This window comes from Cololabis saira, chromosome 10 (genome assembly GCF_033807715.1).
Source record: "Cololabis saira isolate AMF1-May2022 chromosome 10, fColSai1.1, whole genome shotgun sequence".
Classification (NCBI taxonomy): Eukaryota; Metazoa; Chordata; class Actinopteri; order Beloniformes; family Belonidae; genus Cololabis; species Cololabis saira.
The window spans coordinates 6,610,722-6,634,999 of NC_084596.1; the positions used below are offsets into that span (position 1 = coordinate 6,610,722).

The following is a 24,278-nucleotide window of genomic DNA, read 5'->3' on the forward strand; positions in this document are numbered from 1 at the left end:
TTTAGTCAGTTATGACTTCAATACTTTGCTGTTATTCCCCTGTGCCACAAAGGTGGGAAACTCCTCCAACTCTTCTTGTATTTGTATCTTGTATTATTGTATCTTGTATAACTCTACATACTGTATGAGACCCTGCAGAGACCATGACCTAGAAAGAGACAATTCATCAACGAAATTAAATATATAAAAGGCATTAAAATGTCCAAAGGTGTCAAGTTTGTTTGACAATCAAAACAACAGGCATAGTAAGTTAAAAAAAAACAACTTCTGAGGTTCAATCAGTAATGATTGAATGAAAGTGCAAATCTTGCTGTATTGAAATTAAGATCTCCTCTCACACAGTGATTGATTTATCTGATTGTTGGACAGTTCGCCCAGGGTGCAAAAGTAGCCAGGACCAACTCTGAATTGTGCACTTTACCAAATGTAGCAACAGCGCCCTCTGCTGTTGTTCTTCTTCCTTAATCTTATACAAAATCATCTAAACAGGTATGAGACAGATACAAATGCTGGTTCAAACACTTGTACAAATGGTCTTCATGGCTGTTGTGCTTCAACATTTGTTGTGTTATTTTCTCGTTATTCTTATTTTATTCATGTAAAAATGTGCTTTATAAAACAGAGCTGATCAGGCAGTTTTCATTCACCATAAAGTTTAAAGATTATTTACATTGAGTGTGGGTGCATTGCCTACAAATTGTTCAACTGGTCCAGATGAAGCTGATATGCTGCACCTGGGCAGCAGAGGGAGGAGCTGAAGGGAGCCTGACTGAGCGTCCTGGGTGTGTTCAAAACACCCACTACATTTGGAAACATTTGCAACGTTGTGGATAACGTTGGCTTTCGGTGGAAGATTCATACTTCACCTTAACCTCTCGGTCACCTCAGAGGAGCAACTCGTGGACCACATGGCCTAATGGACAAGGCGTCTGACTTCGGATCAGAAGATTGAGGGTTCAAGTCCCTCTGTGGTTATAGAGCCTTCAGATAGTTAGATCTGGGGCCTCATGTACTAAGAGTGCGTGGATTTCAACGTGAATCCGTGCGTGGAATTAACAAGACCGCAAAAATTCATATGTACAAAGCTGTGCGTTCGCCCAAATCCACGCAGGTTTCTCTGTACATCCCAATCAGCGTGGATTTGAGCGCACATGCGGGAGCACAACACTCCGCCTTGTCTCCTCCCTCAAATATATGTTTGAATATGATATGAAGATAATTATCCATTAAAAACCGCTCATCCTAACAAGAAAATGCTCTGAACTGGAATAAATAATTCATTTTGGGGCATTTAGGGGTGTCGGACTCCGGTCCTCGAGGGCCGGTGTCCCTGCAGGTTTTAGATGTTTCCCTGCTTCATTGCACCATGATACAAGTGACTGTGTCATCAACAGAACTATCCAGACTTTGATGACAAGTTGGTGATGATGATTAATTAGAATCAGGTGTGTTAAAGCAGTGAAACATCTAAAACATGCAGGACACCGGCCCTTCTGGGATTCAGTTTGACACCTACATTATGGTGTTCTTTGCTTTGCATTGCGTTCCGTGAAGAGTTGTGGTTTTATTATGATCGTACGGGTTTGTTAATGTTTATGGGCAGCGTTAGTGCATCATTACACTCTGCTTTTCTTGTTTGTATTTTAAGAGCCGACACCAGAATTTTTGGTGGATGAAAAACGGCTCCTCGTTCCGCTTATTGTCATGCTGACGCATTAAGACCAATGTACACGTTTATTGAGTCTTTTATGGATGTCCGCGATCACCACTCTCATAAGTATAACAATGTGAACAAAATACATTTATATTTAAAACATGAAGCATTACGATCTGCTTCCTCTGCTGCAGAAATAAAGACAATTTGTGCCGACGGGATTATCGAGGTGCAAACGTGAGAAATAAAGAGCAAAATTGCTGTAACTCGGAGTGTTTCATCCGCAGGAGGAGAGACAGGTGTCGTGCCAAAAAGTGATTGAAGGCCAAATACAGTTAATGAAAGGTTGTTTCTGCCTAAATATGACTTGATCTCATTCTTGAGCTTCATAATAAGAAATCTGACGGTTTAGCGCTCTCGCTCAACGGGCTGCTGTGCGCGCTCCCGCGGCCACAAATCAGAAGAAATCAGATTCTGACAGGCAATCACTTTTTCGCACAACACCGGTTTTTGCTTCAAAATTAATTCTAATGTATTTCTGTCCAGACACAGTTATGGGATGTTTAGGGTCTGGCTTTTATCTCCAGTAGTCCTCCCATACGGTCGTCATGGTGACAGACAGATGTCCGACCTGCAGCTCCAGCTGAAGCATCATGTTGGTCTGAACCGGAGCAGCTGGTCCAGTTCAGGGCAGAGATCCAGGAGGATCCTCTTGGTACCTGAACCAGCTGATGGTCCAGTCTTAGTCCTGGACCAGCAGATCAGTCTGGTGCCTGAGGACTCGCTCCTGATCCTGCATCAGCAGGTTCCTCTAATGGAGCCAAAGCTCCATCAGGATTTGCAGGTTCCATCGTTGAGCTCCTTTAGTTGTTTGTTCAGATCATGTGGTTGATTGTGAGATTGTTGCAGCTCCACTCTTGTGTAATTTATCTGGTGATGTCGGGATTGTCATGTCCTTCACGTGGTCGTGAATTTATTGTTGACGTTAAGTTTCCTCATATTCTGCACTTCACTGCATCACCAGTGAGTGTCGCCAACGGACAAAACCTCAGAAAAGTGCGTACAAAAGCCTTAATGTGTGAGTGACGGACCGCAGCTTTCTACGTTCACGTCATTCTTTGTACATCCGGCCGTGAGCGTTGAAAGTGGCGTACGCACGTTTTTTGTGCGCCGCACTCTTAGTACATAAGGCCCCTGGTCTCCTAACTCACATTCATTCTTTACAGGTCACTTTGGTTTAGCTACCCTCACGGAGGGTACGGAGTTCAATAATACACACAATATTTCATCATTTAAAATCAGGATTCAGGATGAAAGGAAAAATTAGGAACGCGAGATAGGGGACAGAGTTCAATAATACAAACAATATTTTATTGTTTAAAAAAGGCACATTGGTTGGGGCAATAAAACAAAAAAGGAGCCCAATTAAAGAAAGGGGAAAGGGTTTATGGACTACGCCTTACCGGCTGACCTCTTGGCATGAAAGAGAAGCCAGATGTAGGTTTTCAGCATTCACACATGATGCCAATGTTGGTCTTCAGGTAAAGCATTGTACTACAGTCTTGAAACTTTGCTACTTGGAGGAGAAAAACCACAAATTGCAAAAATCTCTGGGGCTCGTCCGGGAATTGAACCCGGGACCTCTTGCACCCAAAGCGAGAATCATACTACTAGACCAACGAGCCACAAAACATATATCCGGCAAACAAAAAATCACGGTCACATCATACCTGTTTAGATGTTTTTTTATAACATTAAAGCGACACTACGTAACTTTTCCACCTTAATATCATATTTCCAGAGTCATTGTGATGGAACATCAACTTCCAACAGGTTTAATGACACCTCTTTCATGATCTGAGGGAGTCTGTATCGCCTTCACTGGCACTATGTAACTTTGAGGAGCATGGTAGGAACCCTGCCACACTAAAAAACTACAAATCGTTACGACTTTGACTGCTTTACGGCATACGTCACTTCCCCCTCCTTCCCGATTCGCAGTCGAGATGAAAATGGGCGGGGCGTGGAGCGCAGAGCTCCACAGAAGCTGGTAACCCGTTGCTGCTGCAGCAGCTCCACACAACAGACGTGGGGAAAAGATCCTAATGGTTTAACTTTTCAACGGTTTCCTGCTCGGAGGCAGAACCACGCAGGCCAAGTATCTGATATAACAAAGTAAAAGAGTGAAAGAGTCGTCGGCTCGCTTTGGATCGCGGTTGTAACGACCAAACACACAGTAAAGCATGATTTATGGTTCTGCGTTAAATCGACGCAGACCTACGGCGTAGGGTACGTGGCGACACGCAACATACGGTGCGTGTCGCCGCGTACCCTACGCCGTAGGCTGCGTCGATTTAACGCAGAACCATAAACAGCCTTAAACCACAAACACTCACACAGACGGGTCGGATCAAAACATTTATTCCCCACTTCGCCAGCTAAACGCAGTTGCTGGCCAGCTCTCTGCGGTGCAATTAACCCCAATCTTCAGATAAAACTAGTTTGTTGAGGAAAAAATATTAACTCTTATTTGTAGCTGCAGAGGAAAAAAATAATCTCACGAGGAAAACAAAAATATTGCTCACGCCTCGGAGCCTCTTCACCATAATATAGCAGTCAAAAAAAAGAGAAGTAAGAGGGATACAAAACATGTACTGTATGTTGTACCATTATACAAATTTATTGAAACACATGGCTCTTCAGTAGGGATTAATTATTATTATAATTAATAATAATTAATAATCATTATTTTCTCCATATACCGCTCCCTGGCTTCCTTGTTTAAGGTATCCCGGTAAATTCCAGTTCCTTTCCAGCTTCTTTTTTTTTGCGTTCTGTCTGTTCACTTGGTGAAACAGAAAAGTGTCTCGTCTCCTCTCATCAAAACACATGCAGCGACGGGACAGGAGTTTTCTGGCAGTACGCGCTGGTGCTCATGGGAAACGTAGTGTTCTTTCTGGTAAAACAATACCGCTTTTGTCCAAAAGATGCCGCCAAACTCAGAAAAGCTGAAAGTTACTTTGTGCTGCTTTAAGGGGGAATAGAAATAGAAACTGAATGATGATCAATAACCTGTTGCACAGTTTCTGTAGTTTAGTGGCTATCGTGTTTGTCTCACATGAAAAAGGTCCCTTGTCTGGCTGAACTTCTGGATCAGGACCTCTCAGTGAACAGAGCATATCATCCACTGGAAGATTTACAGCACGGTTTTGTATTAGAAGAACTTCCTCAATGACAGCTTTTTTTAGCAGGAAAAGCACAACTGCCTATGGTGTGTAGAAGAGTGATTTTTATCTTATTGACCATTGTTCATATGTATCAGTCATGCATATCCAAAACAGGCTTTCTCCCCGTCTGGGAATCAAACCCCGGTCTTCTGCGTGACAGGCAGAGATACTGTACACTATACTAAAGACACCATCATGCGATCATCTTGCCATAAGTGCATGCAGCTTGCTCAGTGCCAGTATGGGATCCGTTTTAAAAGTTTATTATCACCTCTCCAAAAGGACACTAAGGTTTGTTCACTCAGGGAGGGAGATAGGAGAAGAAGTTCAATAATACACACAATATTTCATCATTTAAAATAGGCACATGGGTTGGTGAAATAACACAAAAAAAGGGAGCCCAACTAAAGAAAGGGGAAAAGGTTTATTGACTACGGCTTACCAGCATATCTCTTGGCATGAGAGAGGAGCAAGATGTGGGTTTTCAGCATTTACACATTGCCTGGAATTAAAACTATGGTTGAATTAACTCTGATCATCCTGCATTTTCATCCGTCTCGCAGAGCTGGACCACTGACCAACCATCACTAGCTCCAGAACAAGGACTGGAACAGACCAGTAGTGAGGAAGAAGAGGAGAAGCACCAAAAAAACAGAGTTTTGAAGAGATTTACCACCACCAATGTAGATGCAGAAGGAGTCCTACCGGGCTATGTTGGCCGGTGGGACTCCTGACGCAGTAGATAGGTACCGGCAGGCCAAGCGAGCCGCGGCTCGGGCAGTCTTGGAGGCAAAAACTCGGGTCTGGGAGGAGTTCGGGGAGGCCATGGAGGAAGACTTTCGGTCGGCCTCGAGGAAATTCTGGAGGACCGTTCGGCGCCTCAGAAGGGGGACGCAGTACTCTGCCGGCACCGTTTACGGTGCGGGTGGGGAGCTGTTGACCTCGACTGGGGACATCGTCGGACGGTGGAAGGAATACTTTGAGGATCTCCTCAACCCGACTGACATGCCTTCCACTGAGGAAGCAGAGGGTTGGGGCTCGGAGGCGTGCTCATCCATCACCCAAGCCGAGGTCACTGAGGTAGTTCGTAAGCTCCTCAGTGGCACCGGGGGTGGATGAGATTCACCCTGAGTACCTCAAGTCTCTGGATGTCGTAGGGCTGTCTTGGTTGACACGCCTCTGCGACATCGCATGGAGGAAGGGGACAGTACCGCTGGAGTGGCAAACCGGGGTGGTGGTCCCTCTGTTTAAAAAGGGGGACCGGAGAGTCTGTTCCAACTATAGGGGGATCACACTTCTCAGCCTCCCCGGGAAAGTCTACGCCAGGGTACTGGAGAGGAGATTACGGCCGATAGTCGAACCTCGGATTCAGGAGGAACAATGCAGTTTTCGTCACGGTCGCGGAACACTGGACCAGCTCTACACCCTCCGCAGGGTGCTTGAGGGTTCGTGGGAATTTGCCCAACCAATCTAGATGTGCATTGTGGATCTGGAGAAGGCATTTGACCGTGTCCCTCGTGCACACAGATATTTTTAACCTAATTTTTTAAAATTAAGTTCTTAAATCATTTTGAATTGTACATGAAATGTGGTATACAAATAAACTTGCCTTGCGTCTCCTGATAAAGAAATGAAATTCCTTTTGTTTAAAGATTATCTTTTGTTCCTCCTTTCATCAAGACAGGTGACCGTGCAGATTTGAATAATTCCAGGTAAATATCAAAGTTTTCTGTTGCAGCTAAAGTTAGTCTGGGTGGTGAACTCGTGAGGATGGATAAAACAAAACTGAAAGTTCATTATGACCCTGATGTGAGTTGAACACATAACCTTCTGATCTGGAGTCAGACGCGCTACCATTGCGCCACAGAGCCCTTTCTGACATTTCAGAGGTTGTTTAATTAACACAAATCTAATCATAGAGGATAAACTATAGAAACATGATTTGGAAGTAGATCAAAATGAAAAAATAAAATCAGAAAATCACATTGGCAGTGGATGTCATCCCCTCCTCCCCCCAAAAAAACAAAAAAAAACCTCACTGGGTTTGTATGTGTATGCGTATATATATGTATATGTATTAAATATAGTAATAATGCACATATATATGCCATGGTATCAACCATTAATGTGTGCAGACAAGGTTAAAAAAAAATGTGTATTTGGATGTTTCTCAACAAAAAACAAACACATTAAGAAGTTACTAGTCAATAAATGTGAATTTTACTTGCAGAAATTACGAATATCGGGGGAAAATAAGTCACTGAATAGCCAACTTTACTTTAAAGTCATTTTGTATGCTACATGTAGTGTAAATAAGGTGACTTTTCATTCCTTCAGCAATCCAGTCTTAGAAAAACACTGAAGTCCTGAGGACTTCACAGTGAAGATGTCTGCGGGACAACTAGACACTTCAACCACCCGGTTCAAATGCTATCAGTCCACTGATAGGGGATACTACGTGTTAGTTCCCCCATGACCATGGTGCCCACACCCTGGGTGGGGTTGGTGAAAGGGCCTTTCTGTGTGGAGTTTGCGTGTTCTCCCCGTGTTTTTGTGTTCCCTCACAAAAACATGCACACAGTACTGGGCTATAATTTGGTTAAGGTTAGGTTTAGGGTGAGGGTTAGGTTTTAGTGACAAAACATCTACAAAACATCTACTGAGCCTAAGTTTAGTTTCCAATAGCAGTAGCTGGGAAAGCCATTATCAACCCAAAGAATAATGACAAAAATCTACCGGGTAGACAGTATCCCATCTACTCACACCATTCAAGGCTCTGATTACACATGATAAATTCCTATTCAGTGGACTGATAGCATTTGAATCCGCTAGCAATATCGTATTGTATCGTGACTCAAGTATCGTGATGTGTATCCCACATCACACTCATTTCCTCATTAATTTGCAAACTAAATGTTCTTGTTTTCTAAATCAATAAAAACATTTTAAAGGGGAAAGAAAAGCAAACCGTATCTGACTGTAATGACTTCTGAAATCTTCAAGGTTTTTTATGTTTAATGCTGCAGATATTAAAGTTTATAAAATGGTGACAGATGGTTGGCTGTTCTGTTTCTGACGTGTTGATGGTTGCGTTTCTTCTTTTGTCCTCGTTTCTCTGAAGTTTCTTCATGTTTTTCAGAGGAACGTTGTAAAAACTGAACACGTAAATATATCAAACTTGGACTAACCTCTGAACGGAGTAGATGGAGAGAGTTTAACAACATGGAGCTGCAGATTAACTTACAAAGAGAATGTTAGTGAACAATAAACAGATGGGAAAAAGGGCGTGTGAGAGAGGCTTTGTAGATGAACGAAATAAACTGTCACGTTTAAGAAACTTCAGCAAATACTAACAGCTCTTTATTTGCACCGTGGAGACGGCAAGTTACCAACAGCAACAAATACTAACGATTTTAAGAAGGAACAGGGATTCAAACAAACTCAATGCAGAGCTTTAAAAAAAAGTACACGACCACATTGTTCCCTCTGCGTCAAGTTGACGGAGAAGCATTAAATCCGGGTTGAACCTGCCACCCTTGTGGGGAGGGGATTAGGCTCATCAGCCACAGGAGGTGGTGGTTGGACTTCTCTGGTTCTTCTTCTGTGGGTCAGACAGGAGTGGACAGCTGCCCCCGGAGGACGACAACATGACCTTCATTTGTCACGAGTCACCAGACTTCTCCTCCGGGTGATTTTTCATGTGACTCAGCAAATCAATTCTGCGGCTAAAACCCTTGTTGCACGTCTTGCACAAATACTTCTCGCCCGTGTGTGTGCTTATGTGGCTTTTAAGTTCTGATAATCTAGTAAAGGTTTTGCCGCAGGTGTTGCACAGGTACGGCCTTTCACCAGTGTGGATCCTCGAGTGAACCACCAGGCTAGAACGTTGCCTGTAACTCTTTCCACACGTTTTGCAGATGTAGGGCTTCTCGCCCGTGTGCGTGATTATGTGGCGTTTAAGAGCTGATGAGTCAATAAAGGTTTTTCCGCAGGTGTTGCACAGGTACGGCCTTTCGCCGGTGTGGGTCCTCAAGTGAATCACCAGACTGGAACGTTCTGTGTAACTTTTTCCACATGTTTTGCAGATGTAGGGCTTCTCGCCCGTGTGCCGGGTTATGTGGCGTTTAAGATGTGATAATTTAATAAAGGCGTTGCCGCAGGTGTTCATGTGATCCATTAAAATACTACTTTTACTGAACTCTTTCCGGCAAGTGCTGCAAGAAAACGCCTTCTTCCCCGTATGGGTCCTGATCAGCTTTGATTTACAGTTGCTGTCTGACGGGACAGCAGCATCTTCGTGGTCACCGTGTCGTGAGTCTGAGCGTAAACTTTCAGTCCCTTCCTCATCTTTGTTTTGAGCTTCAGGAGAAGTGTGCAACAGCAGCTGGCCACAGTTTGGTCCTGGTTCACCATTTTCAACTTTCACATCAGCGACATTGACCAATGAGACATCCACCTCTACGTCCTCGTGCTTCATCTCCTGACCGCTGGAGTCTTCCTCCAGTTCTGTAGTCTGTGGATGCCCTGGTTCCTCCTGGTCCGGGCTGCAGCTCCTCTCTGGTTCCTCCTGGTCCGGGCTGCAGCTCCTCTCTGGTTCCTCCTGGTCCGGGCTGCAGCTCCTCTCTGGTTCCTCCTGGTCCGGGCTGCAGCTCCTCTCCAGGCTATCGAGGTGCTGGTCACTGAAAACCCCGTCCTCCTCCACCTTACAAACATTTTCTTGTGGGAGTTCTGGAATTACAAAAAGGGACAAAACGATTGGATTTTAACAAGTCAAAAGTGCTTCCCAGTGTTGATGGTTTGGTTGTATTTGTGAGGTTTAAAGTTTGTCCTGAACCTCCGGTCTTGCCCTTCATCTATGTAGTATATTTGAAAACAAGGGCATTACTCTGTGTGACCATTAGGCGACACTGTGACTGTACTCTGGTGTTACTGCGTTGGTATCGAGACAGTTGAAGAATAAAGTTGTTCTAGAAAGGGCTTCTTCCGCGTCATATATAACGATCTAACTACAAGTACTGCATATCAACACCGATATGAACATCCTCCAACCATCGTGTTTTTTGCCAGTGTCATATCACATCTTACAAGTTCTAGTTCTAAGTTATAGTGTATAACAAAATAAATGTTGACCGGTTTGAGAAGCAGGTTGATGACATCCTATGGGATGATGGATACACCCATTTTTCAAGTCTTTCAACTCTGTATTCAACAGGTGCTTTCCTCTTGTCAGTAAAAAAAGCAAACACGGTCTCTGCATTTAGAAAACCCTGGTTTACACCAGATCTCCATAAGTCTCTGAAAGCTAAGAATAGATTGTATAAGAAATTAATCAGTAATCCATCCCCAATTAATATAGCAAATTATAAGACATTTCATAACAATTATAATCATCTTGTTAGAACTGCCAAGAAAAAGTACCTTTCCAACAAATTCAATGAGGCTTCTAATAACATAAAAACTACCTGGGGAGTTATTAACCAGCTTCTAAATATGAATAAGTCTACAGTCACTCTTCCATCTCAATTTGTTGATGAAAATCGAGTCCACTCTGACCCATCTGACATTGCATATGTTTTGAACAATTATTTTGTTAATATTGGAACAGTTCTTTCAGAAAGGATAACTCCTTAGCCGGGTCTCCATCTGAGTTTCTGACGGGTTCCCGTCCTTCTATTCAGAGCTTCAAACCTCCTACAGAGAAGGAAATCTTGGACATAATTATGTGCCTGAAAGACTCAGCTGCTGGTCATGATGAGGTCAGATCTAACTTCATTATGAAAACTAGACATTCAATTGCTGAGCCTTTCACCCGTATTTTCACCAAATCTCTAGAAACTGGAATAATACCCAATGACCTCAAAATTGCCAAAGTAGTCCTTGTTTACAAATCTGGAGACCATAGTGTATTTAGTAACTACCGGCCCATTTCTGTTCTCCCATGTTTCTCAAAGATCCTGGAGAAATTGGTCTATGACAGAATGATGAAACATTTGCTGGACTGTAATATACTGTATAGGGCTGTGCGATTAATCGATTTTAAATCTAAATCGGATTTATTAATCACAATCGATGTTAAAAAAAAGGAAAATCGATTTTCTGATTTTTTTCAGAGCTCGTCTAGTCATCTTCGTTTGGTCAAGAAAATTGTAAATGTTGTCACTTTACTAAATTCAAGGAGGATTTACAGTATCTTTCAATCGCACTCCATTCCCAATAGGGAAATGTGTTTGCTATTTTTCTTTAAAAATAAAGATAAAATATTTGAAACAATTTATTCCATTGTCTTTTGTAGTTTTACCAAAAAAAAAATTGAAATCGAAATCGAAAATTGGGTTTTCAGAGAAAAAAAAAATCGGGATTTTATTTTTGTCCAAAATCGCCCAGCCCTAATACTGTATAAACACCAATATGGATTTAGGAAAAATCCTTCTACAGAAATGGCTTAACTTCAATTGGTTGATAAAATTCACACTGCAATCAATAATAATGAATACGCTTTGGGAATGTTTCTTGATTTATCCAAAGCTTTTGACACAGTTAATTTTGATATTCTTATTAAAAAATTATTACACTATGGATTTGCTGTAATCACTCCTGTGTGGCTTTTGAATTATATTCATAACCGTCAGCAATTTGTTATCATTTATGGTAAATCATCAGAGAGGGCCACCTTAAAATGCGGGGTCCCCCCAGGGGTCTAGGGCCCCTGTTGTTTTTGATTCATATAAATGATTTGGCTGCAGCCTTGTCCTCCTTGTTTCCCGTACTTTTTTGCCAATGATACAAACTTATTTATTTCACATAATGATTTTTCATCTCTAATGGGAAAGGCTAACCATGATTTAGAAAACATTTCAAAATGGTTTAAAATTAACAAACTATCACTGAATATAAAAAATCTAATTTTATTATATTTACATCAAAAAATAAAATATATTGTAAATCTAACACCGGCCTGTCTATAAGAGACGACCCGCTCACTCAGGTTAACAACCTTCCTCGGTGTAATTATCCATGAAGGTTTAAGCTGGAAAAATCACATCAACCACGTATGTAAAAAAATATCTAAATCTATTGGTATTATTAGCAAAGTCCGTAGTTTGGTGAATTGTCTCCAAACTCTTTATTATAGCTCGATATATCCATATCTCATATACTGTAATATTATTTGGGGAGCTACCTATAACACACATCTTCATATGTTGCAAAAAAAGATTCTGCAGGATTGCCACACACTAATGAAGTTTTAAAAGCACCTAAATTATTACAGTTTCTGACCTCTCTCTTACAAGTATGTTTTAAATATGCTACTGATCCCTCTGCTGGTATAAATCACTTATTAAACAGATTCCAAAGTCAACTAAAAGCGACCCTAGGGTCCCTCTTAATTATAGAGGAATCAGCCTTTTAAGTACAGTTCATAAACTGTTTTCAAATATTTTAGGCTGTATCAGTACCTAGAGGAGGAAAACATTTTATTCGAGGAGCAGAATGGGTTCAGAAAACATAGATCCTGTCTAGATTGTCTAGATATTTACCTGTGTACTGTAATAAGAGCTAGAATTTTTGAAGGAAAGTCTACTTTTGTTGGTTTTATTGATTTTCAAAACGCTTTTCATTGTGTGCACAGAGATTTGTTGGAGTTTAAACTTGTGTCGGCTGGGTTTGACGGTTTATTTTACAAAGTAGTGCGTACGATTCATACTAAAAGTGCACATGCACCCAAAAGCCGAAAATGGCGTGCGCACAAAAAAATCTGGATTTATAAAACCGTGTGCACGCACACTTGCACGCAATGTTCGCTTCATAAATCACAGTCCAGCTGGAAGGTTGCGCACGTGAATTTGCCTCCTACCCCGCCCTCTACACGCCCGCTTTCTACCATAAAGGGTCAATGCAAACTCCATGATGACTGTATTTCCATATGAATGAGCCTGCTGAGCATGCGCAGCGCCACCTGCAGTCTGTTTCTGCTGCGTCAGGATGAATAAGACGTGTCCAGCAACCGTGCCACTAAATTTCACGGAGACTGAGATGGAGATGTTGTGGATGAGGTGGAGGCAGGAAAACCACATTATTTGGAGGTCACAGTAAAAGTATAAACAGTAGATAAATAGTATGAAATAAAGCGAGTGAGTGGCAGCACGTCGTTGCTGCGCTAAATGCCGTGAGTGCCACGGACGGATTGCAGAAACAAAAAAGAAGTAGTGTGATTTGAAGGTGGAGGCCAAGAGGTACGGAGCCCATAAAGGGACACGGATTTTTATTATATATATATATATATATATATATATATATATATATATACACACATACATACATACACACATACATACATACATACATACATATACAGGGGTGCACACAAGCCGGGACTCCAAGGCTAGTCTACTACATGTTTTAAATGTTTCCCTGTCTTCTACACACCTGATTCTAATAACTGGTCGTCATCAACATGTCATCAAGGTTTACACAACTCTGTTGGTGACACAGCCTTGTCTATCAGGGTTGTGTTGAGACAGGGAAACGTCTAAAACGTGCAGTAGACTGGCCCTTGAGTCCCGGCTTATGTGCACCCCTGTATATATATGATGAGTTTTACGTGCGCCTAAGACTCATTGTATATATAAAAAAAATCTGAGTCCCTTTACAGGCTCCATTATATGATGAAGCCAGGAAGCTTTTATTTCAGAAAATGCAAGACTTGAAACCTGAGTTGTTTTGGACTGAGTTTTCTCTATATCTACCTTTATAAAGAGAGCCTGGAAACAGAGAAAGGATCTGTAATTTGATCTGTAATGTATACGTGGAATTTATGATTTTGTGTTTGTACGCAGCTGATGTTGGTTTGCTGGCTTAGTGTATCTGTGTCTTGTAAGCCCTTATAGGCTGGAACCTGAGAGGTGTATGACACACCATTCATTCATTAATTCATTCATTCATTCACAGTAATTGGTCTGCTCTTTCTCAACTCAACAACAACTCAATATTTTACCCATCTTTAAGTTAAATACATATCAAACCTGCAATTTTGTTTACAAAGTATTGTAGGGCTGCAACAACGAATCGATAAAAAACGATTATTAAAAGCGTTGGCAACGAATTCCATTATCGGTTCGTTGTGTCTCGCGATTATTACGTCACTCGCTAAAGCCTGATTTATGGTTCCGCGTTTAATCGACGGTGTAGCCTACGGCGTAGGGTACGCGGCGAAGCACACCGCCGCGTACCCTACGCCGTAGGCTCTGCGTTGGTGTAACGCGGAACCATAAATCAGGCTTAAGTCGCGGAGCTGAAGTTGAGGTATTTTGCCCGGACTATATTTAATGCGGCACAGCGCGCTGACGCCGCGAACGTTAAAGGAAGAAAGAGGGCGCCGATTTGTTTGGTTTTAGTAACATGCTGTGCTCAGGCATAGATATATATATATTATATATCTATGTGCTCAGGCAGTCTGCAATGGCCCAGACGGGAGACACATGTAGCTCAGTGCTTAACTTTTATTTTTAATCCATGCTATATTCTTGTGGTCCGTTCTCCTATATGTTCCCCCTCTAACCTGGTACATACATAGGTTCCTCAAAACATTTGTTCCCGCTACAGTTTTAACTAAAAGAAAAGGCAGAAAATGTCAGAAAAATAAAAACGTAATAAAAGCTAACTGGGTAATTTTCAATTTTAGCTCTGTAGTCATTGATGGATAAAACAAGCAGCGCTGGTGGCTAATGTGCTCCAATACAGCAGGTCTCATAATTTTATTTTGAACACTGCCAAAACTCAAAATCTTATACTTTAACTTAAAACTTAACTAGAACTTAAAATTTGCTTGACACAAATTAAAGTTCAATTGAAACACGTGGAAAAAACACCTAACCTTTTAAGTGATGTGTGTTATCAGGTGTAATGGCATTTTTAGGTTAGAAATAATGGCCCATTTGCAGTAGTCTTTACTCGGCCCGACTCGGCTCGTCACGCCTCTACCCGTTTTGTTTGTTTTGCCACAGCCAGGGGAGAAGTGGGCAGGTTGGGGTGAAGCTGCTGTGACGTACTCGATTGCGCAACCGCTTTGTTCATGTCGGCGCTGATCAGAAATCAGCTGGAGCCGCGAGCGGCTGAGAGTAAAACAGCCCGTCTACATCCCTTTTTTAATTCTCTCCTCAGCACCAGGTTTATGAACATCTGCACCTCAGAGTTGGATCACCAAACAGACGTTTTGCGCTTTATAATAAAATCGCTGCGAGCCGCGAGTCGCACTGACTCCCGCTTCCTGATTCAAATGTCTGACGGCTCCGCCCCCCGACCAATCAGTGGCACGGAGGGTGATGACGCCCCCCCCGACCGATCAGTGGCGTGGAGGGTGTTGACGTCAGAAATAGTCCCGGCTCAGCCCGGATAGAACCTCGCCAGAATGGTTACAGAAATAGTATCGGCTTGGAGCGGCTCTACCCGTCTCAGCCCCTAGTGGAAAAGCGCAAGACGGGGCCGTGGCGGGTAGAACAGAGCTGAGGCGGGACTAGTGCAAAAGGGCCATAAGAAAACTTCTTGGTAAGATCTTAGTTTTTTGAGTGAAGGCAGTGAGAGAACAAATTGTAATGTTCAAACAAATCCTGTTTCTGATTTGTATTTTTCTTTATTTTTTATAATCTATTTATTGTTCTGACAGCTCAGGTCCCTTTTAAACAAAGTATACCTCTTTTGTGCACTTTATTTTTATATATTTGGCAGATGTAAAGCGTACATGTGTATGGTTTCTGTGTTAGTCCATTTAGTTTTTTTTTTTTATCAATATCAAGCTCAGGGATGTTCAAGGAGCAACCTGTTTGTGAACTTTCTGAAGATTATCTGCACTGTGAATTTGCACTGTCAGTTCTGTTTCGAATGGTTGGAATTTAATGCTTTTTTGTTTTGTTTTTTTTATCCGATTCATCGATTAATCGAAAAAATAATCGACAGATTAATCGATTATTAAAGTGGACATGTTATGAAAAACACGTTTTTTCTTGTTTTAACATACCGTATTTTCGCGACCATTCGGCGCACCGTGTGGAAAGGCGCACCCTCATTTTTGTGTGTCATTTTTAGATTTAAAACATACATATGGCGCACCGACCCAAAAGGCGCAGTCTACAGAGCAGAGCTGCACACACGCGTGCCGCAAAACACGCCGGCCGGAAAACACACACACCCGCTGCAGAACGCACACACATGCAGAACGCACACACATGCAGAACGCACACACATGCACACAAGCGCTTATTTAAAAAATAGAGCGAGAGCAAAACCTCTGTTTCTGCATTAAAGAGCTCCGCTAATTCAGCTGCGCCAGTCCGAATTTCCTCGGTGTCAGTCACTTTCTGCACAACAGTAAATCAACTTTTCATACCCCGTTGTGCGGATCCTCCACCGCGCAGAGCCCGTCTCTCCCCAGCGGGGTGGAGCAGCGCGCGTCACAGCGGCTTTAACCGGGAATGTGACCTGTTCGGACCGGCTGGGACCGAAGCCACCCACCTGTATGGGAGCAGGGGCTCCCGGGGAAAGACCAGCGGCATTTCGGCCGGATCTGCCCCGGGGATGGTGCGCCCTGGCCCGGCAAACCCGCGGCGGGAGCCTGGCGGCTCCTGAGCGCATCCTCTGCATCTTGGTTACCGGAGATCAAACCGACAGATTTGCCTGAAAATCTCGCAGGGTGAAGTTGATCCGACCTGGGGCAGACCCCTGAAATCTCTGCTCGCAAAGCGGCCGGGAACCAGGTCATCGGACCCCGCTTGGGGAACCAGGAAGTCGGCTGCAGCAGCGCCCATCACCGCGCTGCTCCAGCCGCTGCTTTAACCGGGGAACGTGGACGGTTCCGACCAGTCGGGACCGGAGGAGTCCGCCTGCACTGTTGTAGGGGCTCCCGGGGAAAGAGCACCGGAATTTCAGCCGGATCTGCCCCGGGGAACCGGCGATCGGACCCGCAAACCCACGGCAGGTGCTTCCTCGGTTCCCGACATGCAAAACACACGCGCGCTGCAGAACAAGTGTGCTTATTTAAATAGAGCGGAAGCAAAACTTAGTTTGATTGTATTTTATTTCACTTTACACATCAAGCAAATCCTTAAACGTTTTCATCATCTGTTTCGCATTAATCAGCTCAGTGGAGTCTCATTCACGTCGCAACTCACGGGGGCTTCACCCGCCCCCTTCTCTTTTTACCATTCACATGGTGGCCGGCCTTACATTACCGTAATTCAGGTAATAGACACGGCGCACCGTTTCTTAAGGCGCCCGGCACATTTGAAAAAAAAAAAAAAAAAAAAGTTGCGCCTTATGGTCGCGAAAATACGGTATATAAAGTGGTCTCCCCTCACCCTGCCAGCAGAGGGGAGATGAAATCCCATGAATTTGTGCAAGGTCTCTGACCCCCGCCTCACAGAATCCCCCAGTGTCACGTGATTTTTTTTGAGCCGATTACAATCTGCTCCCGTCGTGAGTCACGACGGGAGCAGATTTCCATAGGTTCGGCCTCCGCTGCTGAAACCACGCCCACAACCAGCTCTCTCCGCCGGCTGGCGCTTCAGCCATTGTTTAGAAGCGGTGGCTGTTTGAACACCGAGGGAGAGTAGAAATGAGGTTTTGCATCGACATTTACCCTCATAAAAGGATCAGTTCCCACAGCACAGACCCGGTAACTGCACACGAGTCAGCGGTAAGTTCCTTTTTTTTTTATGTTATTTATATTTGTATAATCTTTGCATGGGCTAAGTATTTAGCTTAGCTCCGGAGCACCGGAGCTGCTCACGGACCGGACCGTCGAGGAGCTCCGGGTTCGGAGCTCCGAACCCGGAGCTCCGAACCCGGGGGCTCCGGGCTCGGGGCTCTATTAGTACCGTAATACATTTTTCTTCTGTGGTTTCAGATCTTTCAAGCACCTGGAACTGTTCACATTCAGAAGACGCGCGGCCCTTCCTTGAGCCAGCAATAGTGCATACATTTTATTTATATATTTTAACAATAAAGTTGCCATTTGTGAAAATTCAGTGTTGTGATTTCTTTACAGTTAACATGATTCATTTGTCTTGTAACATAAGTGAAATGATGAAGAATTGGAGTAAATAACGGTGATGTACCTGTTTAGAATTAAATTCAATCTTCCTGTTTGAAGACGAGGTGACTAGAGGCTGATTTATGGTTCCGCGTTACACCAACTCAGAGCCTACGACGTAGGTACGTGTCGATTTAACGCAGAACCGTGGACACGCTTTGCTACGCAGCCGCTGCTCTTCTCCCCGGAGCGACGCTTTGTCTCCTCCCCTGCTACACGTCATTCAAGCAGCCAATCAGCGCAGAGCCTCATTGTCATAGCCCCCCCCGCCCTGAAAATGAATCACAGAAAAAGGCTTTAGAAGCGGAAAAAATAAAAACATGGCCCAGAGACTGAATTTCTGATTTATGTAGAAAAAACAAGCTTTAGATTGTTTTTAAGACATTCAAGGCCTGTATATACATAAATAAATATACATTAAATGCCATAATATGTCCCCTTTAAAATAATCGTTAGTTGCAGCCCTAAAGTATTGTTCCTTCCAGTTTCATTTTCTTTGCCATGTAAAGATTGTTTTCAGTTCAACAGTGATATTCACCATTTTAATACAAGACAGGCTAATCATTTAAATCTCCTGAAGTTCCGTACTGGTTTGTGTCAGTTCTCCATCAGATACAGTTATGGAACACCTACAGCAATCTCGTCTACCTCTACTTCATTCAATCATTTTAAACGTAAGCTCAGGACACATTTAATTGATCAGATTAGATCAGAGGCCTCGTATAAGCCCCTTGGGCTTTTTGCCTCAACTGAGCACGACTGCGGTCCGGCCAACCGTCATTCGTATTTATGGTCAAATCAGCCGCTCCTAAATGTTCATGTGCTCTTATTTCAGCCTTTACGGTAAATGAATGAATGAGGCTCAGAAACGGAAAGATATTAAAGGAGCATGACGCTCCTTTTAAGAAATGAGACTCTCTAGCGCCACCCTTGACCACGACGGCCGTCGGGGGTACTGCAGCCAACAGTGAAGCCGGCACGGGAGAACGGGGAGAACGTGCATGCAGCGTCATGTGACGTCACATCCGCAGGACAGCGCCGGGAAATTCGGCCCGACAATTGCAGCACATTTTGCAGCACACGGCCTGTTCAAGGCAACGAAGAGATACTGTATTTTCACGACCATTCGGCGCACCGTGTGAAAAGGCGCACCCTCAGTTTTGTGTGTCATTTTTGGATTTTAAACACATATACGGCGCACCGACCCAAAAGGCGCAGTCTACAGACACGGAGCTGCACACACGTGCGCTGCAGAACACACACGCGCGCTGCAGAACACACACGCGCGCTGCAGAACACACACGCGCGCTGCAGAACACACACGCGCGCCGCAAAACACACACGCGCGCCGCAAAACACACACACGCGCGCCGCAAAACACACACACAAGAGTCCTTATTTAAAAATAGAGCGGGAAAAAACTTAGTTTGATATTTTATTTCACTTTTCACATCAATCAAACCCTTCAAAAGGTTCATCCTCTGTTTCCGCATTAAAGAATTTAAAAAAACCACTGGGTCGCCGCACATAAACCTGTCTCAGCCACTCGATCATCTCTTCATCCATCCAGCCCTTTTCATTTCACTCTGGCTGGAAAAGTCTCTTTAGGCAACGCTTTTCTTTTAAAAATCACCATAGCCGGCAGTTTCTGTCCATCAGCGTGGCAGGCAAGCACAAGAGTAAATAAACTTTTCATACCCCGTTGTGCTGCGGATCCCGACCGCGGCGGTCCCGCGTCCCGCTCCCCCGCGCTGGTTCCGCGTCCCGCTCCGCTCCCCCGCGCTGGTCCCGCTCCGCTCCCCCGCGCTGGTCCCGCTCCGCTCCCCCGCGCTGGTCCCGCTCCGCTCCCCCGCGCTGGTCCCGCTCCGCTCCGCTCCCCCACGCTGGTCCCGGGTCCTGCTCCGCCCACCCCCGCGCTGGTCCCCGTTAACTCCACCGTGTGATTCACCTAACGTGAGCGGCACGGCTGCAGAATGAACGGAAGCTCTCCATCTTTTCCATATAATCCGCCGGGCGCTGCTGCTGCGCTGGCCCTGTTTCATGAAGCGAAAGCACCAAGACGGACCTCCATGAAAATGTTAAATTTTCATTTCTTCCGCCTGTGCTTCACACGCCCCCTTCTCACTTTACCGTTCTCATGGTGGCCGTCCACCTTACATTACCGTAATACAGGTAATAGATACGGCGCACCATTTCATTGGGCGGGGTTTCATGGGACATTTAAAGAAAAAAAAAGAATTTTATGTGCGCCTTATGGTCGCAAAAATACGGTACACTAGAGGGCTCATTCTTTTTGGTTTGGAATGCTTCATCTGACATTATTACTAGAAAACTTAAAACGTATACGAATTTTTTTCATAAATCCTGCCTCATGCTCCTTTAAGTACTGAGTTTGAGATAAAGCAGATATGTTTTTTTCATATACCCATACTTCCACTGTAATATTTACACGCTATTACTGTAAAAGAAAAGGATGAAACACTTTCCTTTTAAGATCTAAACTTCAAACACCTTACTTTTCTAAAAAGGTCAGTCTCCTTTTTCGCTTAACAGGGCTCCAGACTGCGACCAAATGCTCGCATTTTGCGACCAAAATTTGAGTATGTGCGACTGAATTTCATGTCCACTCGCACACGTGCGACCAGTAAATATGCCAGCGTTACACCAACGCAGAGCCTACGCCGTAAGCTCTGCGTTGGTGTAACGCGGAACCATAAATCAGCCGTTAGACTATCCAATTAAATCATGTTGGAAATTAAACTGACGCTGTTGTAAACCAATAAAGCTAGCCAGAGCCTTGGTATCAGCCAATCAGAACCAGGGGGGCGGGTTCGCCCCCGCCCCTCACGGAAGACTGACTTGTCAGAGACTGGGGGACCAGTAGTCACGTCATTTAATTCACACATGTGCGTGGTGTGAAACTATCAAACAATGAACACGGCGTCAAAGAGCAGCGGTAGCGTTAACAAAGCGCTGGTTTTTAAAACTCGAACTAAATTAAGTTTTCTTTTAAAAAAAATGCTGAAAAAAGGGTCGCTAAGAGCCGGGGACACTGCGCTTCTTTCCCCCGCCCGCCCGCCCCCGCTGCCCTCGTGAACAAAACAAACATGAGAAACCAGCGCAGAAAATACAGAACCAAAGTTTACTCCGTACAGAAGGCGGGCTGAGCAGGATTGTTAATGCTGGAAATTACTTGGTTTTTGAGCCTGTGTTTATGCTGCCATGTGCGTTAATCTCCGCTCGCACAGACAACCACCTGCATTGTAAACGGACCTCACTCGCGCAGCACGCGAGGAGAGCCTCGTACTGTAATACACAATTATGATTATTACACCTACAGACGTCGCCGTTAAAGTACATGATCTTTTTTCGCATGTATCTTTTCGTGCCCAGTCAACTGTGTGCGGGCAAAACTCGCAGATCATTGAATCGCCAGGCACGTTACACACAGACAAGGACACACTCATACACACTCATACACACCCCCACCCATGCAAAACCAGTGTTCAGTGTTTTGGATATTTCAGCTTAAATTTCAAAATGTTATACAAGTTCAATGAAGTTCATAGCTTGTTTGGTTTCTTCTGTTATTGGACACACAGTTTGTCATGAAATACCTGAAAAGTCCCTGATGCTTCATGGCAAGCTGTGTGTCTGGTGACAGAATAAATTAGACAAGCTAAAATTATTTGTTTACTGCATGAGCTATTGATATTTCCTTCTTTTTTGCACTTTAAATGGATATTGAAAGACCCATTTGAGTTATTTATTTTTTAGTTATTTCACAATAATTATTGTGAAATTATTATTTCACTAGTTATTTTACAGTCGTATAATTCAGGCAACAGCTCAAAAAACATTTTTAATAACACTAACCCACATTAATATCGGATCGAATCAAATGGTGATAAAAAAACAGAAAACAGAAGGGCTAATACAGCATTTAACTTTTTTACTTGAAACCTTTGGGAAACGACCGCACGGCAAAAAAGGGGCCATTCTTAAAGTGTGGTGCAGCGCATAGATGGCGGGGGAATATGAACTGGCCTGAACATTTTTTTTCAGTCAAAAATATATTTTTTGCTTTAATCCCTGAATTCATTAATCTATTATGAAATACGTATTACTAATACACTGAAATGTAGTAGAAATGTAAAAATTTGGTTAGCGTGTCGATAAACGATGTGCGCTCCTAAAATTTCTGATTGTGCCCCTAAAGATTTTCAGTTAGGGGCTACTGTGCTCCTAGTGAAAAAAGTTAGTCTGGAGCCCTGCTTAAGGTTCTGTTTTGCAGGACTATAAAAATTAATTTTCCCATAGTTTCACCCAATGCCCCATATAGCCCTCGTCACAACTACAATCACTACAGGCACAGTGAATTTCAAACAATTTTACTGTACAAATATTGAAATATTAACATCTAAACTTCAAACATCTTACTTTTCTACAAATGTCAATCGGCTTTTTTGCTTCAGGTTCTGTTTTGCAGAGACTGTAAAAATGAATTATCCAATACCCCATATAGCCCTCTTCATAACTAGAATCACTACAGGCACAGTGAATTTCAAACAATTTTACTGTACAAATATTGAAATATTAACATCTAAACTTCAAACAATTTACTTTTCTACAAAGGTCAATCAGCTTTTTTGCTCCAGGTTCTGTTTTGCAGAGACTATAAAAATGAATTCACCCATAATTTCACCCAATACCTCATAGCCCTCGTCACAAATGCAATCACTACAAGCATGCTTAATTTCAAACAGTTTTACTGTAGAAATATTGAAATATTATGGTGTAAACTTCAAACACTACTTTTTTACAAAGGTCAGTTGCCTTTGTTGCAGAGACTGTAAAAATGAATTATTCCATAATTTCAGCTAATACCTCATATACCTCTCTTCAGGACTACAATCACTGCAAGTATGCTTCATTTCAAACAATTTTACTGTACAAATATTGAAATATTAAGATCTGAACTTCAAACTTTTCACTACAGGTCTGCTCAATTTCACATTGACTGTACTTTTATAATCCACACAGAATCACAGGCTCAGTCCCGTCACCACAATCGCCTCATTGTTTTATAATCATCCTTAAGCACACTATGTGGATATTTGATTTAGTTTTAGAATTCATTTTTACAGTCTCTGCAACAAAGGCAACTGACCTTTGTAAAAAAGTAGTTTGAAGTTTACACCTTAATATTTCAATATTTCTAAAGTAAAATTGTTTGAAATTAAGCATGCTTGTAGTGATTTTAGTTATGAAGAGGGGTATATGAGCTATTGGGTGAAATTATGGGAGAATTCATTTTTATAGTCTGCAAAACAGAACCTGAAGCGAAAAAGGCGATTGACCTTTGTAGAAAAGTAAGGTGTTTGAAGTTTAAATGTTAATATTTCAAATTTTCCAGAGTAAAATTGTTTGAAATTCACTGTGCTTGTAGTGATTATAGTAATGAAGAGGGATATATGGAGTATTGGGTGAAATTATGGGAGAATCCATTTTTATAGTCTGCAAAACAGAACCTGAAGTAAAAAAAAAAAAAAAGAAGTGTTTTCCTCTTCCTTTTCTTTTACAGTAAGAGTGTGTAAATATTAGTCATACTCATGTGTTCATTCATTCAACTTTCCAGGGTTACGTACCGACTCTGTGGAGTCTGATTTCAGGTTTCAGGACGAGGTCCAACAGTCTGCGCTGACGGTCGAGCTCTTCTTCAAACTCCAACATGGTTTTTTCAAACACTGAGAATATTTCTACAGCAGCTGCTGTTAGTCGCTGACCGATAAACTCTCTCAGATGATTCACCTTAGACATTGTTGAAGAGGAAAAAGAAAGGAAACCACAGAACCGTCCTCCTCAAAGGAATCACTGCTCACGTGTTCCGTTCGCTCCAAACTTCCGACCTTCCGCCGGGTGTTACAATCTGGAGTTCCGGCGGAGCTCACGGGTCTACGGATAGTTCCTACTTGCAGTTACAGTAAATATCTCATTTACCAACGAAAATAATTAGAACAAAATACATACAACATTTTCATCACTGGTTTACTAATAATTCTGTCATTTAGCAGACGCTTTTATCCAAAGCGACTTACATCTGAGAAAACAACACAAGCAAGAAGGTTTAGACGGAGTTTTATTTTTTCCGACACAATGAGAGCTGACGCAATTTATATGATAAGCCTCTGATTGTTACTATCAATAAATAAAAGAAAAATATGTTTTTTAATTCATTCTTTATTATTTTTCATAAAACATTTATGTTGTTAAGAAACTTTTATTGCAATGGGCCTCAAAATAATACACATGG

The 24,278-nt window shown here is 42.9% G+C and overlaps 1 protein-coding gene and 3 non-coding genes across 4 annotated transcripts; 1 reads left to right on the forward strand and 3 right to left on the reverse strand.

Moving 5' to 3' along the window:
* Positions 1-902: 902 nt before the first annotated feature.
* trnar-ucg (transfer RNA arginine (anticodon UCG)) lies at positions 903-975 on the forward strand. The gene has a single exon. It is a non-coding gene; the product is annotated as a tRNA-Arg (tRNA).
* A 2,292-nt stretch (positions 976-3,267) lies between these two features.
* On the reverse strand, positions 3,268-3,339 carry trnap-ugg (transfer RNA proline (anticodon UGG)). Its single transcript has one exon. It is a non-coding gene; the product is annotated as a tRNA-Pro (tRNA).
* Positions 3,340-6,680: 3,341 nt separating this feature from the next.
* trnaw-cca (transfer RNA tryptophan (anticodon CCA)) lies at positions 6,681-6,752 on the reverse strand. Its single transcript has one exon. It is a non-coding gene; the product is annotated as a tRNA-Trp (tRNA).
* A 1,701-nt stretch (positions 6,753-8,453) lies between these two features.
* Positions 8,454-23,861, reverse strand: LOC133452330 (zinc finger protein 432-like). The gene is made up of 2 exons (XM_061731576.1): positions 23,614-23,861; positions 8,454-9,609 (listed from the first exon to the last, which is right to left on the reverse strand). The coding sequence occupies exons 1-2, from the start codon at positions 23,783-23,785 to the stop codon at positions 8,543-8,545; spliced, it is 1,239 nt and encodes a 412-aa protein (XP_061587560.1). The 5' UTR covers positions 23,786-23,861; the 3' UTR covers positions 8,454-8,542.
* Positions 23,862-24,278: the final 417 nt, after the last annotated feature.